Below are 16,764 nucleotides of genomic sequence, written 5' to 3' on the forward strand. Positions count from 1 at the left end.
AAATGGGTATCGCAAATCAAATTCCTTTTCGCCATCCCATAAGTTGAATATGACTCTCATGGACCCAACGCAGGATCAAGCTCGTATATTGCACCGCGTTTGCTCAAGACAGTGCCTAATGAAGGCACAACCTCCACCTGAAAAGGCTCGAATGGCACACTCTCGCCATCGACTGCTACCAGACCTTGCTTTTGCTTCCCGGCTCCGCCTAGCCAACGTCCGATCTTGGCACGTACTCGGCGTGTAGAAGGTGTTGGCGCCATCCTCGGCGAGATCCTGTAGGCGAGTACTTTCCGGTAAGAGACTTCCGGGAAGGCCATCAATTTGCCATGCTCGACACTGCTTAGCATTCGCAAAGCCGTCATCCGTGAGAGCATGCCGTCGATGTTTATCATGTCCATCTTGCCATCGGCTGGCAGCGCAGCCTGGAAGAACGGAGCGTCTGGCGACATCCATACCATGTTGCCTGTGTAGAAGTTGCCCAAGGTAGGTAGATCTGCGGTCTCGAAAGTCGCTGGTAACGGATCTGCCACAGTACCATACTTCAGACCTGGTAACAGCTCAGTGTCAAATGTCGCACGGGTGTCTTCGTCTGGTGAAAGTGTCATGTTGTCGTCTAGAGCAGATTGATGCTCTGAAACGGCATGCCGGTAAGACTCGCGGATGGCATGCTTATCGCTACTATCAAGGACGATGGAGACTTCTGCAGGGTAGATAGTCTGGCCTACGATGCGGATGAGAATCCCCCATGTAAATCGGAAGGGTCCCATCCATCGCAAAGTTTCGGTACCCAGATCACTCTCTGCCACAATGCCGACTGCTTGTGACAGGAAGCTGTAGTATCGCTCGCTGCCTTGTGTGATAGCCATAAGATCCATAGGCGTCCTGACGCCCTTGACGATAGCTACAGCAGCCAGGCTGGGTGAGTCAGTCCCGTTGATATTCAGGCTCAGAGCATTACCACTGCCGCAAGGTATCTGCGTGACAGCTACTTGTCGCAGAGCCTTTCGCGCATACTTTTGCTTCGCCAGACCATTAAACACTTCATGAGGCAGACCATCACCACTAGCGCAAGCCACAACATCGAAAGCGTCCACATCCATCTTCTCTGCTATCTCCTTCGCATGCCCTCGATACGCCGTCTTCTCAACGTCCACATCGCATTGCGCCGCAGCGAAGATAGGCTCCACTTCGCGTGTCCAGAGCTGTTGCGCTTTGCCCTGCCCGCCAAAAGGGTTGACCAGGACCTTAATCCTCTTTCTGCGCTTGGTATTGGATGGGTACGCTCTGTTCACAAGTGCAGCTACCCACTGCTTCGCATGCGCATATAGACTCTTGTCCGTCACCGAGTAGTGGATAGACCCGACCTTGCAAGCCTTCTTCCCAGATGGCTGCGCATACTTGATCGTAATTTCGAAATCACTAAGTTCCGCCCAAAGGATGTTGTAAAAAGGCACCGCTCGAGTCGTCTTCGATAATTGGGGCAGCAGGCCGCAGAGATTATCAGGCCTTCTCCTGTGCTTCAGTCCGTCGTCCAATACAATCAAAGCATCCGTACCAAGAGTCAGTGTCGCATTACGGTCCACATTAAGCACAGCGGCTGCTGTGAGCATATCGGTTGTGGACGATACATCGACTCCGGAACCAGCCGGGTCGTCAAACGGGTTGGGTGCGCTGCTTGCCATCTAGATCGCTGCGCTGAGCGAGTGAAGCGCAGTACTTGATGGTTGAGGATTTAGAGACGAAAGGTCAGACGCATTATGTATGGGCAGGAGAGTTTGCTGGTTCGTCAGCGGCTCCAAGCTCGCTTTCGCTCACAAGTTGTGTAACGCGAAAACCGAGGCACAATAATCTAAGTAGGACGGCATTCGACACAGGCAGATGGAATGTGAAATGTTATCGACTATGATGACAATATGGTACAGATTTTTCAGCTTTCTATCGTACACTGTTCCGGCTCTGTCTACCACTGCTTGAATTGCCTGTGCTCGTGGAGTCGATACTAGGCCTTCGCTTCTTCTGCAATTTGCGTCCTGTCGACCCTATACTACTGGACCGAGACCTGCGTGTATGATTATGTAGTGATATTGGTGGTCCGGCTCGGGTCCGTTCGAGAGGCTGCTCCATCGGTTCTGGTGAGTGCAGAGATCCGGGCTTCAATATCTCAAACCCAGAGCCATAGCCTCTTATGACTGGTGAAGCCACCTTTTCAAACGAAGTACGCCTTGGTCGCGACGACTGCAGTGAGGTTGCCGATACAGGCTCTGCTGGCAGCTCACACAACGTGAGAGGAGATATGGGTGAGATGACTGGACTGGATAATGCGGATGTAAATCGGTCTAGACTCTCGCTATTGCGTCTGGTGCCGTGAGCGCTGCCTAGTGGAGTCGTGCTGACTGATGTCGATTTCGGAGATCGAGGCGCAGTCTGGCAGAACTGTGCGAAAGGCGTCACATCAGGCATGCTCGAGCGTCGTACTGAAGCCGGCAGGGCATCGATCTTGGGACTCGAAAATGGATTCATGGGTGACCCCCCGTCGGAAGGCGACTTTTGCATATTACTGAAGTAATCGTTGTGCTGGTTTCCAGTGCGCATAGAGGCAAGCGATGAGTCTCTACTCTGTCCAGGTCTCCTTGTGCGAGGGGTGAGCTGACCGGTCTCTGCGGCCTGCGACCTACGATGACTCGCCATTAGCTCAAGGTCGACAGAGTGATCCTTTGGTCGTGGTGTTGACCGAATGAATAATCGAGGTGCGGCTGCCGTGATAGAATCGGCATCATTGCCACTGTGGCCGGAGTCGTCGCTGTGGTCACCGCTACTAGTGCTGTCTGGCTGCTCACTTGTCGAAGCACGCCGGATAGCTTCCAATGAGTGCTGTTGTGCGATCTCGAACTCCTCGAAGGACGATTGAGTGAGTGAATACCGATGAGAGTAGTTTCGACTGCTCCATTTTTCGTGGGAACACGGCGGATGTCGAGCACGAGTAGGCTTCGTGATGTAATTTTCATTCTCGCAACTTCTGTGGGTGGCTGGCAGCCGTTCTGTTAATATAACACGGTAAGAGTTCGAGCTCGGATCCCTAGTGGATGTGGCGATTGATGGTGGATCTGAGAGTTCTCCAGCAGACCATAGCTGTTTCTCGACATTTGAGATGTTCGAGTCTTTACGATGGCTTCCCTCTGGTGTTGTAGGTCGCGAGACCCAAACGCCGTCAACTTCCAGACCATGTTCCAGCGCGCGGATACCAAATGGTACTTCATCATGCCGCCGTCTCTGGCTCATCTGTCTCTCCACCATCTGTTCTCTCCTCTCCTTCTCTGCAAGTACACTGTACTTCCTGAGCCTCCAATGAGTATATGCTACTTTGGTAGCGCCTGCCACGACGATGACAAGAACAGCACAGCCCAAGAACTGCAAAAGTATGTCAGAAATGTATGGCTTGGCTCGAGTCAGGTAAAGCACGACGTACAAAGCACAACTTCTCCCACATCTGCCAGGTAGTGAAGAATGTCATCCCACCGGCAGGTATGCTTGCAAGCGCAGGAAGAAGTGACGGGAAATTGGTAAGTGCGGCTTCCTGCCTGCATCTGTTCGTAGGTCGTGTTCAAGGAGAATCGCTAGCCGAGACGCCGAGCATTGGACTTAATCGCACTGCGTTGAAGATAATACTTCGCCTGTAGTAGAATGTCAAAGGTTGCACCTTGCCCTTGCCCGAGCTGAAGGACGTGCTTGCTTGTGCTTGATTGCAGAAGGTAAAGCTTGCTTTATCAATCGTTTGTCGTCAATACAGTAGTCGTGAAAGGTTTGCAATCTCATTCAGGTCGCCATGATAGTGAATATCGTAAGTCAATGTAGAGCCGTGCCGGGGCAATGGTAGTCGAAGAAGGTGTGGCAGGTACGTTATTGCCACGAGGATTCACGAGCTTCACGAGCTTCACGAGCATGTGCTACGCATTGAGCGGTGTTAATTCAGTAAGGAATTTGTGCGTTGCGTTCGGCCATGCCGTTCGACCACAGGGACAACAATGTGTATCGTGTCCGATATTGGGGGATCGGCTGGGAGGTTAGTCTACTGCAGCATTGGAAAAAGTTTCCGACGCGTCGGTCGAGGCAAGCAGCTTGACATGGCATCCCCGGTGGATTAGTGTAACACTCGCTTCGTGACCTTCCCGAGCCATTGTCGAGCCGCATGATGCCGTGGACCGTTTTGTGCTACCAGAGGCGTGCTTGCGCGACTGATGGCAGCAAGCTTCAAGAATCGATCGATTCGATCACTCATTAGCCAGCATCAATTTAGGTTGCCGTCGATTGCATGCTACCGTTGTGTCTGGCATTTGTGTCCTTGGCCAACTGGGTGACATGATGTATCTTGACAAGCCGAAACGTGAGGGCGTAGTAGAAGTCGGTTTTCAAAACAAGGGGGAAGCCTAGAAATAGCCTACCATGAAACATGAAGAACGCTACATATCGGCATCGACTTGCTAGAAACGACCACCACAGAGTAGGATCATCTGGCCAACCTGTGAAGTGAGTGTAATAAAAGACGGTTCTATCAGGACGACGGACTGGAGGTGTGAAGAATGTTGTAGAGCGCCAAGCCGGCAGTCCCATGAGCCGCATGTCGTCTCGTCTCGCTTCTATGACTACACTCTACATCCCTTCGTTCCCTTGAGTGCGGCCAGACCACAGAACTGCCTCTATGGTCTTTCTGAAAGTCTCTTCTTGCACGACGATACATTCGAGAGAATCTGGACAAGCTCTACCCCTGTCATGGCTAGCCAAAGTAGCCGCGTGGTGGATGTCTCCTAATTCCCTACGGCTGAAAACTACACATACGATCTGGACACGGTCACTTCGAGCACCGTCGCGTGGTCATGTCTGAGTCGCTTTGCTCCGAGAGCTCGAAGACCAATAGTCAGCTTTGGCCGGTACAGTGTCGTGCTCTCGCAAGGACAGACAACAGTATCTTTTTTGTTCTGTAATGTTCCCAGCGCTGACATGATGGTGGGTCCGGGCCAATAGACGTTACGCTGCAGCTCAATTCAGGACTAGGATCATACATCAGTAAACATTGACGGCATCACGGCTTCTTCCTTCAGAGGGCGATCGTTTACATACTCGGTCCCGGGTGAATATGGATCCAACCTTGGGATGCTTGATCTACTCGCCAGTGCATTAGTATTGGGAGCTAAAGCTCAAAGGTTAGTGAAGGATGGAGATCAACGATGTTGTGATCGCCTCTCTTCGAAATGTGCATATTCGCCAAGGTCTGCAAAGCCTGGGGAGAAGTTGTGAAAGCGATCTAAGGAGTGTGTGACGCCAGTCTGTCCAATGTGTTACGGTGGGATGCCACCGTGCCCACGCGCATGTTTTGTTCACGGCCTTGCGCCCCTTGGATTCTGTCTGGCTAAGACACGCGCTATATTCGCATGTTCATACGATCCCAGAGCCGATCGAGTATACAGACAGGCTACCAAATCCTCGATTCACCTCTCTATACCTCCGTCCAGTATCGCTCGTGCTCGGAGGACACACTGGCAGCAGGATGGCTTGTCTGTCTTAAGAAGAACGCTTGAAATATCGCGGTCCATTCGACTGTCAATCTCTATCTCCTCATCGTCTGAGTGAATGCACGCTGATCGGTCTCAATGCCCACTTTCCGCTGATAGACACTGTGGTGCATCCATTGATCATAATTGTGGATTCAATGAGAACGCGTAAGTTGTGCAAGGACGCCAACGTGATCGAATGAGGAGACCAGAGAGCGAGATACTGAAGTGCGAAGTCGACGAAGGACACGACTACCACCAACATGTTTCAGCATGTTCAAGGCCTTAGAGACATGACGAGGCCTCTATCCAAGAAAGCAACCTTTGCTCTTTCGATGGCTGGACAGGTGTGAACATCGATAGAGGAGGAAGTGGCAGGCCTAGTGCCCTCGTCATCTGAATACATATTGCGTCGCCAAGCTGCGCCAGAACAAAGGTATTGTTTGGACCACTATACATGATATCGCGAATGCAAATAACTTAAAGAAGCTCGTCAAGCATTTCTGTTTCTCTCGTCTCTCATATTCAGCGGCGCAGCAATCTCCTGCACACAGCTCTTGAGTCTAGCATTGCCCGCGCGAGGGTTCGTCGTGTGGGCAACAACCGACGGGTTTCTACAACTAGTAATGGGTCTGGCAGTCTCGTGTAGCCCTCTTGGCGAGATTTAGTCTCCTTCATAGTCTCGGGGCGCATGATCTGACACGGTCGACCAGTCCGACAGTCACAGCATGGATTCTCGTCACAAGCAAGACAAAGACAGTAGCAGCGCATTTGCAGTAGCACGGAGTGATGAGTAACCTGAAACGATGAGCCAAGACATGAATCTGGAATTTGAGCCTTCGAATCCTGGGGAACATGGGCTTCACGACTGCATGATTGGAACAAGCAAATCTTCATTTCAGAACCATCAACGACATGGCCGGGCCACCAAAGAAGCGCCAAAAGCGCGATGAGAAAGAAGAAGGACAGATGCCACAGAAGAAATTTTACCGGCAGCGCGCTCATGCCAATCCCTTTTCCGACCACGACCTGACATAGTAGGAATTCCAATGGTATGGACATCTGACGCCACACTGACTTCGCAGTCCAGAATGCCCTGCCGCAATGGACTGGGCGGAGCGCTTTCCAGCATATGCGGCGACCACACCAGCAGGCATACGTCAAGACAATCTCATAGCAAAGGAAGACCTGGTGAAATATGGTCATCCCAAATTGACGCAGCAAGTCGAATTCGCAGACATCGGCTGTGGCTACGGCGGCCTCCTCTTCGCACTGGCACCAAAACTACCACAAACCATGATCCTCGGCCTCGAGATCCGCACCTCAGTCACCGATTTCGTGCAGGAAAAGGCAAAAGCCTTACGCGTCCAACATGCGTCAGAGGGACTCTATCAAAACGTCTCCTGCATCCGAGCAAACACCATGAAGTTCCTTCCCAACTTCTTCAACAAGGCTCAGCTCTCCAAGATCTTTCTCTGCTTTCCCGACCCGCATTTCAAGACTCGGAAGCACAAGGCGCGGATCGTCAGCACGACGCTCAATTCCGAGTATGCTTTCGTGCTCAAGCCTGGTGGGATGGTCTACACGATCACGGACGTCGAAGACCTTCACATGTGGATGGCAGGGCACTTTGACGCTCATCCTAGCTTCGAGCGCGTGCTCGAGGCGGAGTTGGCAGACGACGAGTGTGTGGAAGTGATGCAGACAGAGACGGAAGAAGGCAAGAAAGTAGAACGAAACGGTGGACAGAAGCACGTGGCAGTGTTCAGAAGGCTCGCAGACCCGCCTTGGCCTTGACGAAGAGGGAAGGGAAGCTGATCAGATTGTTCGTTATGATGTCTAGCTACAAGCCATGCAATGCAGATAGTATGGTACAAGTGTTTCGTGGTCGTCTTTTGTCCCCGATCCTATAGGACCTTCATCATGATGCTACCCAATTCTCGCCGTGTAAATTGGACTTTTACCGCACCACGCAGGATGATTAGTGACGTATCAGGGGTATATGCGTGTAGATCGTTAATATTAGACATAGCTCGTCATGAGCTAGAGTTTGCTCCATTGCTGCTTGCTGGGCTATTGGAAGCAGTAGCGGAGGCCCGTGATCTCTTCCCTCTTTCGAAGTCGAGTGGGCTTTGATTTGTGAAGGAGTAGTTCTTTGGTCCCGTATCCACGACCTTTCGTGGTGTGGCTGCGCGCTTCAGGTCTACGGGAGGGGTGTACTCGTGCGCGAAGAACTCGCTCGGCGGCCGGGGCGATGGCTTTGGTATAGGCGCAGTGACCTGTGGAGGTGGTGGCGGCGGAGGCGCCGTGGAAAACATGCCTAGCATACCCTCGAAGCTGTTGCACTTCTCCGGTAGGTGCATTTGTGGGACGGGCTGGTGTAGCGGCATCTGTTCCCGACTATGTAGTTGTTGCATAAATTGTGGGGGCACGACCATTTCGATCTCGCCCGCAGCATTTATGATGGGGACCAGCTGTGTGTATGCCAGGTCGCTCAGATCAACTTGGGGCTCGGGTACCGGCATGCCATGCTGGACATGCGTTTGCGGCATATGATTTATTGCGGGCGCCTGGAAGTGCGGCTCTTGTAGCACGACGTTCGTATAATGCTGCGGCTGAGGTGGTGGGACTGCTGGCATGGGCGCCACATGAAATGCTTGCGATGGGAAGCTCTGCTGATTTGCTGGAGCTGACTGCGGTGGCGTGTTCTCGTTGATCACATTACTAGCCATACGCTGTTGCATGAAGGATTGCTGATGATACATTGGCGTATGTGGAGGAGACGAGAAATTCTGTCGCTGTGCGAATGTGGTATGTTGTACGGGCAGGCCATGCTCGATTTCCGTCTCGTTGATGCTCGGTTGGCGGTTGAATTGACCGGAGGCTTGCCAACCGGGATGTGCTCGACCCAGATCTGCTTGCTGGAACTCTCTCGGTGACATCGGCGTTGGCGGCGCAAGACTGCTGATCGAGTGCGAAGAGGCATGTCGCAGAATTTTGGGCGAGCTTGCAGCGTCGGCAAAGTTCCATACGAGTGGTGAGCGTTGCGGCGCGCCAGGCATCGCCTTCTGAACACGACCTTGTGCAATGCCTCCCACGACGTTGGATGATCTTATGCGTCGCAACTGAGGTGCGCCCGCAGGGAGGTTATGAAGTGGAACTTGACCAGGAGATCCAGGCTGAGCGGCACCACTGTAGGACTGGCTGCGCATAGCGGCCAAACCGATGGGTGTAGGACGAGGACGTTGCCGACGAGCTGCAATGCTGGCAGGAGGTGCAGGTGTCTTGAATGTAGCGTTCTGCTGAGGTTGTGGTGTATTGAGACCCACATGTCCCATGCTTTGAGCGAGCATTGATGATGTCTGCGATTCCCTGCGCTCGAAGGCATCGTCGATTGGCCAAGCCAGAGACTGCTCTTGAATCTGGTGTGATGATTCTGGATGTCGGGCCTGCGACGCCTGGCGAAACTCCTCATTCAATGCATCAAAGTCAACAGGGACTGATTGCCCTGGCTGCCACTGTGAGTTCGTGGCGACAGGCTGCTGCATTGTGTGCTGAAACGAGTTATCCGGCAAGTTGAGCGACACAGAAGAGCTTCGGCTATCTGCCCAATCAGAGTGTCCAGACGAAATCGATCTTGGCTCACGCATGCTCGAGGTAGACGGGAAAGTCGATATCGAACGCTCTGACAAAGTCGAGGGTATGCTGGAATCGATGCTTGACATTGGTGGTGGGACTGGGCATGGGAAAGTGTATACGTCCTGTTGCTTGACCTGTCCAGGCTGGAGTTCTGGGAAGATCTGGCGCATGATCTGCTGGTCGCCGGAGAAGTCGCCGTTGAACACGTCGTAACTTGCCGTGCCATCCATGAACCCTCCGTTTTGAGCATAAGCATTGAATTGCTCCTGCGTCAGTGTCCTCCGGTTGTATTCCTGTGGGCTGTCAAATGCTTCTGGCTGCATTTGGTGAGGGAATTCGTATGCTTGGGTGTGGTCGGTACTGTGATGAACGCTTTCGTAAAGGTCGTTCTGGCTGATTCCATTGTTGGATCCCACATGTGCTGAAGACCTCTCATCGGAGGCCATCATGGAGGCGTAGTCGTCGGAAGGATACGATGGTGATGTGTCCGAGTCTGAAGCGTAGGAGAGATGGCTAGACTGTCCCTGGGAGGAGGAATAAATGTGGTAGGCTCCCGCAGCTTTCTTTGCATCCTGTTTGGACTTGGCTCGGCGGTTCTGAAACCAATTCTATCACATTTATTCTTAGCCAAAGGATCACAAAGGGGAGGCACAGCGAATCTGCCATGACTTACGTTGACCTTGTCCAGCGACACACCCAGTGTCTCGGCGAATCCCTTCTTCACGTTCGTACTCGGCTTGTTCTGTCTGTTGTACTCACTCTCGAGCATCTCGTGTTGGCTCTTGGTGAGCCGTGGCTTGATATCGACCATCGGCGGTTGTCCATTGGCTGCGTAGTAGGCTGCGTTCTGCGCATCGGCCGACTCTTGATACGCGACTGAGCCCGAGTAGTCGACATAACTCTCCATATCCCGCCAAGGACGCGGTAGCAATCGTGATTCCCACTGCTCAGTGATAAGGATGTATTGCTAAAGTAGGTATGCACGAGTCCTGGTCCTCCGCGGTGGATAGATCTCACGTTGCTCTGACAGCCTGACGACCGCGCGCCGTGGTAGTGGTCAGCGTCAAAACGCAGTTTCCCGGAGTGTGATAAGCGAGTGACTGGGTGATTATCCTCTCAGATACCAGCGGATGACCTCAACGTCGTCCTGCAGTGACGGCAAATAGCGAGCGTGGTGGTGTCGGAGGTAACGATCAGGTCTCACCAGCAGAGATGGCAGCGAGACAGGGCGGAAACAAAGACACATGCGATTGAAGAACGGCCGGCAGCCAGCCAGCCTTCCGTCTTACAACCTTTCGACACGCGGGCCTACTTTACCGGTACTATATGGGCGCCCGTCGCGATTGGCTGCTAAATTTGGGGGTGCAGAAGCTCGTGAGTTGGCCTCCTGGTCGCTACACCGGGCGCCTGGGAAGTGTATCAATCGAGCATACCGTTCGACAGCATGGATCCCGACGTGACTGCCACGAGAACGACTCGTCACGTCGCGCCTTCCACTCTTGCGGTACCGTTTTGTCTCGGGATGGGGAAGGGACAAGTGAGAAGGAGCGACCCCTGGACCGTGCCTTCAGGCTATTTTTGGCTTGATGCGGAGAGCAGATCATCCATGTCTTCCGTGTGGTCCAACGGGCCAACCTCACCAAGTGCGATACTGTGAATCCGCACGGACAGCTTTGAACGACGAGTAGAGCACGATATGCCGTTGACTCTATATAGGAGAAGCATTGCGTGTCGCCGGAAGTTCAGCACACATTCGGCAGCTATTACTGAAGGGGAATGCTCGCAGCTACGCTGGACGGCCACCGAGCCACAACGGCCACCGCGTGAGAAGAGTGGCGGCTAGACATTCACATCCAGGCGACTGCTGCAAGGCACAAGGATGTGGGATCCACTCTAAGCTCGCGCTCGACGATTTCCGCCCCTACAATTTGGTGCTTCTGCTGTTCTCTGTTGTTCCGTGCAAAGCTGTATTCCTCCAGTATCTCGAACGCTCACTAGCGAAGACGGATATGTGTGCGAGCTTAGCACCTCCTTTTCTCCAAAACATTCCACATAGGCGTCAGGCACTGCTCATCGTGGTTCGACGATGGCTCCATCATCCATGCATCAAGCCCCATTGGATCGACATGAGGCACAAGCCAAGCGAGATTTGTGGATAGTGTGAGGCTCTGGAGGGGTTACCTCGACTTCATCCCTAGTCATGCGACCACAACTTTTCATTATCATCTGGGGGCAACGTCGTGATCAGCAGTGGTACACATGGGATTGTACGTGGAGGCGAGCGTGGATGGCATTTCACCTCATAGTGCTTCAGTCGGAACTTTTGAGCTGAAGGAAACGCCTTGTGATCATGATCTAAGATCTAGTGCGCGGTATGGTGAAGTGAGACCTGTGATCATCGAACTTTGAGAAAGGTCTTCCCGACTGCCTCAGGATGATAAAGTACCCCGCTATCACCTAGTCAGATGGTGAGGTTTCGAACAATGATCGCGACTGGCCCCCATGGAAGCCTAATGCCTTTATGATAGATATCGCCTACACCCTGTGAAAGTGACAGTCAAAATCAATGTGTTGTAGCTCTCATCCCCACATAACAAAGCACATAATTCCAACGAAACATGGCAGACCAGAACGAAGACCGCAAGGTTTTCGCCAGAGGCTGGACTTCCTCGATCTACGCCGGCGGCGACATCGACAGGGACAGAGTTGTGAAAGTCCTCGATCGCGACCATACCGCGGAACGAAAAGCGAAGAGCGAAGCTGAGATCCAGAACTACCTTCAATCCCTCTTCGACACAGAAAGGCGTGTATATGAGCGCATATCCTCGCAAACCAGTCAACCAGACAGTCTCCTGCGCTACTACGGCGTGGACACTATGTCGCCGCGTGGATTAACAATGGAGCGTGCTGAAGGTGGTTGTTTTTGGGACCACTTATATGTGCTTCGCGGCCATCTACCAGAGAGAACAGCGCCAGGTGTGCTATTGAAATGGGCACGTCAAGCAGCCGAAGCACTGGCTTTCGTGCATAAGCTGGGCATTTTGCATTGTGATGTCCATGCTGCAAATTTCTTCCTTGATGGCGATCAGAATCTCAAGGTGGCAGATTTTGGTGCAGCGTCCATAGATGGCTCAAAGCCACGCTTACTGTACCGCACCACGCATCAGCTCTGGGTACAAGCCGACGGTGGTGGGTGGCGGAAGGATGTTTCGATCGCGGCGGAAATATTTGCTCTTGGATCTGCTCTGTACAATATCGAAGCCACGCTAGAGCCATTCCAGGACCTAATAGATGCCTCAGACAGTGAAGGTATATTGCAGCGGCTGCGGGAGCGACGAATGCCAAATACTGGTGGTTTGGTACTGGGCCTGGTGATTCAGAGATGCTGGAAGTCGGAGTATCAAACCATGGAAGATGTGCTGGGCGACATTCCTGCTGCTACTGCACCTCGGATGAGATCTTGAGGACACCTGCTATTATCTCACGCTCCATCTCTTCCTCCCGCTCCTCCAATATTACTGCTTAGTCGATCGCCGACCCCTGCAGGCAACGTATGATCCTTGGGGTTGGCGGCTGCTTCGTACAGGAAGTTCACGGGTTCTCGACTAAGCTTCATCCATTCGCCTTTAAATCCAAGATAGCTTATCCTCGTCACATCTTCTTCTCCTTGACTCCAATTATCCTCGAAGAACAAGTCGAGCGAGCGAACGGTGTTGAAGAGAGCTCTTTTGACAGGGTACTCTTGCACTTCGTTGCTCTGCGCGAGTTCGAGAGTCTGGGTGGCTTGCATGGAGGAGGCAGTAGAGAAGTCGAGGTCATCGCGATTGAGGTAGAGTTTCAGTGTTTTGGGAGCGCTGTCCGAGGTAGATGTGCGAAGGAGAATGCTATGAAGACGGATCTGGGCTGTGAAGCTGGGTTTTGTCAGTGGGAGCAATGCCTCGCATGCCATTATATCTCACGGTATATGCATAAGAAGCTGTTCGTCTGCGTCACTGCTCAGCTCGGGCTCGGTACTCAATCTCTCAGTCCATGCTTTTTGCACTATAGCACTGCCGGAGGATGCAGTAGCTTCATTGAGTGTGTTGATGGCCGAGAAGTCTATTTGTTCATATATGTGGTTCTGGAGCGCAGGCGTAATGTCGTCTGTATGGTCGTGCACATGATCGTCATGACCGTGATCGTGGTGTCCTTCGTCGTGGCAATGCGACATCTTTGCGGCGGCTATTGTAGTTGTACGCCTTTGTCAACAACTTTTTGGAGAGAATGACATCGGCAGAATGTGGGGCTGTATCGATTAGGAAGCGCGAGCCGCTGCATGGGCACCAACAAACTCTGCCTCTGATTGAGTCAACCTGTGCACTATCCGAAGGTATGTATTGTGCTTGAGAGCGACAAAATAGGTCTGTAGTCCAGGGACGGTGCTTTGATTGAACGTGGGATGAGTCTGGGACAGCTCGGTGGCATTTGGCTTCATGTACAAGTACCTGTTAGTATCCATAGCAAATGCAATTGTTTGGAAGCCCTTGCCGCCCTCGTCGAGACTGGGTAAATTATTCGCATGTGACCAGCAGCCTGACGAGCAACTATGGCAGTGTATTCCAGGTGGACTTTCTCGTCGCTCCGGGACATTGGCATTTCCTGGCTCACGATGGTAGGATGTTTAACGAAACCACCAATTCACCTAGCACTCGTTAGCTCGGAACACTAAATTCCAACATGCTGCACTTACCGAGCCAGTCATGCCTGTTCCCACGCCTTTAATGCTATGCCACCAACCTTTTGGTATAAACAAGCCACCGCCTCGCTCAACAATGGTCTCGTACGCACTCGTTAACGAGACCTCTGAAGAGCCCCACACTTCTTGCTCCAGTGCTTGCTTCTCGGCGCCCTGCATCATCTCCTCTCCACGCAATGTCGCAGACGCACTTCCTCCAATTTTCTCCTGAACTTTCGCGAACACAGCTCGTCCAGCGTCTGGCTTGAACAGTCGAACCACCTTCGTACCCGCCAGCTGTACAAACAGGTTCGGATTAGGATCGCGATGGAGCGGCGTATATGTAGGGGCTTGTCCTAGCCAGATGGACGAATCATAGACATCCCCCTTTCCTGCCTTGAGAACAAGCTCGGGCGTGGGTAGGTCATCTCGAAGTGCTTGCGGTAGATCATATATTGGCGCCTGAGCGAGGTAGATCTTCGCGGTAGGCGGTGTGATCGCAGCTGCGCTGAAGAAGTCGTTAGATGTAGCGGTTTTCTTGATTGCTCGCGCCCCTGGCACGTACGCGCTGAAGTAGCGGTTCGGTCGGCTTTGGTGTCTGGATTGGGAGGATTGTACGCACTCGAGGAAGAAGCTGAAAGACTGCTCGATCCGGTTGAATTGATGATTACTTGATATCTCCAATGGGACTATAGTTGAGCCAAAGCCAGAGAGGTAAGAGCGGTTCAAAGTGACAGGAGCGCCTTTCTCATCATCTCTTTCGAACCATTTCTGTACCGCTGGCAGGTTGCCAAAAGTGCTTCTGGGCAGGAGTACTGGAAGTGCTGGGAGGAAGGCTTCATTTCGGAATGTCTCGATGTTGGCATCGGGTAACACAGGCACTGGACGCAGACCTCGCTCCGTACCGTATGTCCTACATCTGCCGATACCTGCTATCCGGATCTTTGCAAGCAGCATTGGCGTGCTTGACAGCAGGGATTGGAAGCATGTTCTGAGCTTTGGGTTGATGGAGCTTCTGGACCGTAGAGAGCGCGCTAGACTGCTTTGGGGAGGTGTTCCTCTGACACGTTCAAGTACACCATAGATCCATCCTCTGTCCCGAAAACACGCGGACATGCCGTCTACACTATGCTACTACCATAGCGCTTCATAGTCCAATCAAAGTTCGAAGCGAGATGGCAGCCTTCAAGTCGCATTATACGATGCGGCCTCACTACACCCATCTGCGCGTACTGCATGATGCAGTTGCAGGCGGGACGTATGCTCAGCCTCACCCGGAGAGCGATATCGATGCATAAGACTGGGCCCCTACCTTGTCGAGTACAGTACGTTTCCTAAGTGTATGACATTCGCAAGCAAAACATCTCGGCATCATGGAAGCCGTCGGAGTCGCCGCCAGCATTCTCGGACTGGCAAGTTTGGCTATTCAATTAGGCGAAGGTGCTACCAAGCTCAGGCGCATCTACAAGGCCGTACGCGATGCGCCACAGACGCTGGAAGATACAGCAAACGAACTCATGATTATGGAGCTGCACTTCCGCCAATTGTCTCGCAATCAAATGGGCTACGACGAGGACGCGTTTTTGATCGATGCACTTGTGCAGCGCTGTAAGTCTAGTGTCGGCAAGATCGCAGATGTTGCCACATCCATCGAGAACATAATAGCACGGCAAATGTGAGTATGCACTAACACCTGGACGGCAATCTAGCATAGCATTGCAAGCTCAAGCAAGAACACAAGCAATGCTGATGGAGGATGTTTCTAAGCTACTGGCTCTCTGTGGAAGTAAGACAGCTGCACTGTCACACCCATTAGCCGCTGCTACACCATCGTCAGGGATCGTAGCTGCTGTATCAAGTTCAAACCAGGCATCGAGCCACCAACCTTAGTCATCTGAGGCGGTCAGGCACAAGTACAAGCATCGTACTAAGGAGTGTTGGTCGTTCAAAATTTCACCCTGGTTCAGCCACGCAGTTTGGCAAATAGCCTAGAACAGAGCTGCAGCAGGCTGGACACTGTCCCTCCGCGAATGGAGGGTAGTAAGCGATGCTGCACAAATCTTCCAGATGGTGCACGGAGGAAGCGTCGAGAATGTACGTCAGCTCATCGAGTCTGGCAAGGCTTCGCCACTTGACGTCAACGACTTCGGGCAGAACTTGATTAAGGTATACCAAACCCCGTGTTGAGCTGCACATGAAGGCTGACCCTTGTGTCACATAGATCGCGACGCAAAACTACTACAAATCAGACAAGACTTCGATAATTCGCTATCTTCTGAGTGTGTCCCCTGAGCTGAGACAAATGGATTCTCTTTACCACATTTATGCCAATGTGCGACACGTTCCGGGCTTGCACTCGGAGCTTGTGAAGTCCATTGGTTTTGATGTGCAATCAGTCATCGAATCGTGGATGGAGGGTTCGAGGGCGCCTTCTGAGTCTCGCTTAACGGGCGAGTCCATCCCGCTATCCCTTGTCCGCATCACGAAATCGTCAATCCACAACTTCGATGCTCTTCCGTTACATTTTCGCTTTGAACTTGCGCTGCAGCTGGGTAGCGACTGCACACCAACCGACTTCTTGGAGATTTGTATGCTGGATCACGTTACGGCTGAGCTAGCAGGAATGGCCAGGCTTACAGATGGAGCATCAGCGCTATTGTTCGCTGCCATTGTAATCGCTCAACACTCTCTCTGGGGTACAGAGATCCCAACCTCCGCGAGTTGGACCGCTGATTGGGTCAAATTCGTTATGGAGCCGGTGTGCGCAGGGGCAAACATTCACGGGGTACGAAGCTGGAGGTTCACCCATTCTGCCATTCACCGACGCATCATGGGGTAGAGCTACTCACACCTCTCATGCTC

At 52.5% G+C, this 16,764-nt stretch overlaps 7 protein-coding genes across 7 annotated transcripts; 3 read left to right on the forward strand and 4 right to left on the reverse strand.

Moving 5' to 3' along the window:
* Positions 1 to 56: 56 nt before the first annotated feature.
* LCB4 (sphinganine kinase lcb4) lies at positions 57 to 1,685 on the reverse strand (the record flags this gene model as incomplete). Its single annotated transcript, XM_064834679.1, has 1 exon — positions 57 to 1,685. One exon carries the CDS (start codon positions 1,683 to 1,685, stop codon positions 57 to 59), a length of 1,629 nt encoding a protein of 542 aa, XP_064697550.1.
* Positions 1,686 to 1,938: 253 nt separating this feature from the next.
* Positions 1,939 to 3,514, reverse strand: LTS14_001972 (uncharacterized protein; the record flags this gene model as incomplete). The annotated part of the gene is made up of 2 exons (XM_064834680.1): positions 1,939 to 3,411; positions 3,470 to 3,514. 2 exons carry the CDS (start codon positions 3,512 to 3,514, stop codon positions 1,939 to 1,941), a joined length of 1,518 nt encoding a protein of 505 aa, XP_064697551.1.
* A 2,950-nt stretch (positions 3,515 to 6,464) lies between these two features.
* TRM8_1 (tRNA (guanine-N(7)-)-methyltransferase (tRNA(m7G46)-methyltransferase)) lies at positions 6,465 to 7,346 on the forward strand (the record flags this gene model as incomplete). Its single annotated transcript, XM_064834681.1, has 2 exons — positions 6,465 to 6,586; positions 6,635 to 7,346. 2 exons carry the CDS (start codon positions 6,465 to 6,467, stop codon positions 7,344 to 7,346), a joined length of 834 nt encoding a protein of 277 aa, XP_064697552.1.
* A 239-nt stretch (positions 7,347 to 7,585) lies between these two features.
* On the reverse strand, positions 7,586 to 10,095 carry LTS14_001974 (uncharacterized protein; the record flags this gene model as incomplete). Its single annotated transcript, XM_064834682.1, has 2 exons — positions 7,586 to 9,796; positions 9,862 to 10,095. The coding sequence occupies 2 exons, from the start codon at positions 10,093 to 10,095 to the stop codon at positions 7,586 to 7,588; spliced, it is 2,445 nt and encodes an 814-aa protein (XP_064697553.1).
* Positions 10,096 to 11,806: 1,711 nt separating this feature from the next.
* LTS14_001975 (uncharacterized protein) lies at positions 11,807 to 12,652 on the forward strand (the record flags this gene model as incomplete). Its single annotated transcript, XM_064834683.1, is given in 2 exon segments — positions 11,807 to 12,299; positions 12,315 to 12,652. 2 exon segments carry the CDS (start codon positions 11,807 to 11,809, stop codon positions 12,650 to 12,652), a joined length of 831 nt encoding a protein of 276 aa, XP_064697554.1.
* A 17-nt stretch (positions 12,653 to 12,669) lies between these two features.
* LTS14_001976 (uncharacterized protein) lies at positions 12,670 to 15,018 on the reverse strand (the record flags this gene model as incomplete). The annotated part of the gene is made up of 2 exons (XM_064834684.1): positions 12,670 to 13,091; positions 13,965 to 15,018. The coding sequence occupies 2 exons, from the start codon at positions 15,016 to 15,018 to the stop codon at positions 12,670 to 12,672; spliced, it is 1,476 nt and encodes a 491-aa protein (XP_064697555.1).
* Positions 15,019 to 15,275: 257 nt separating this feature from the next.
* Positions 15,276 to 16,741, forward strand: LTS14_001977 (uncharacterized protein; the record flags this gene model as incomplete). Its single annotated transcript, XM_064834685.1, has 3 exons — positions 15,276 to 15,577; positions 15,900 to 16,068; positions 16,124 to 16,741. The coding sequence occupies 3 exons, from the start codon at positions 15,276 to 15,278 to the stop codon at positions 16,739 to 16,741; spliced, it is 1,089 nt and encodes a 362-aa protein (XP_064697556.1).
* Positions 16,742 to 16,764: the final 23 nt, after the last annotated feature.

Source organism: Recurvomyces mirabilis (assembly GCF_035927965.1).
Source record: "Recurvomyces mirabilis strain CCFEE 5264 chromosome Unknown scaffold_4, whole genome shotgun sequence".
NCBI classification, from domain to species: Eukaryota; Fungi; Ascomycota; class Dothideomycetes; order Mycosphaerellales; family Teratosphaeriaceae; genus Recurvomyces; species Recurvomyces mirabilis.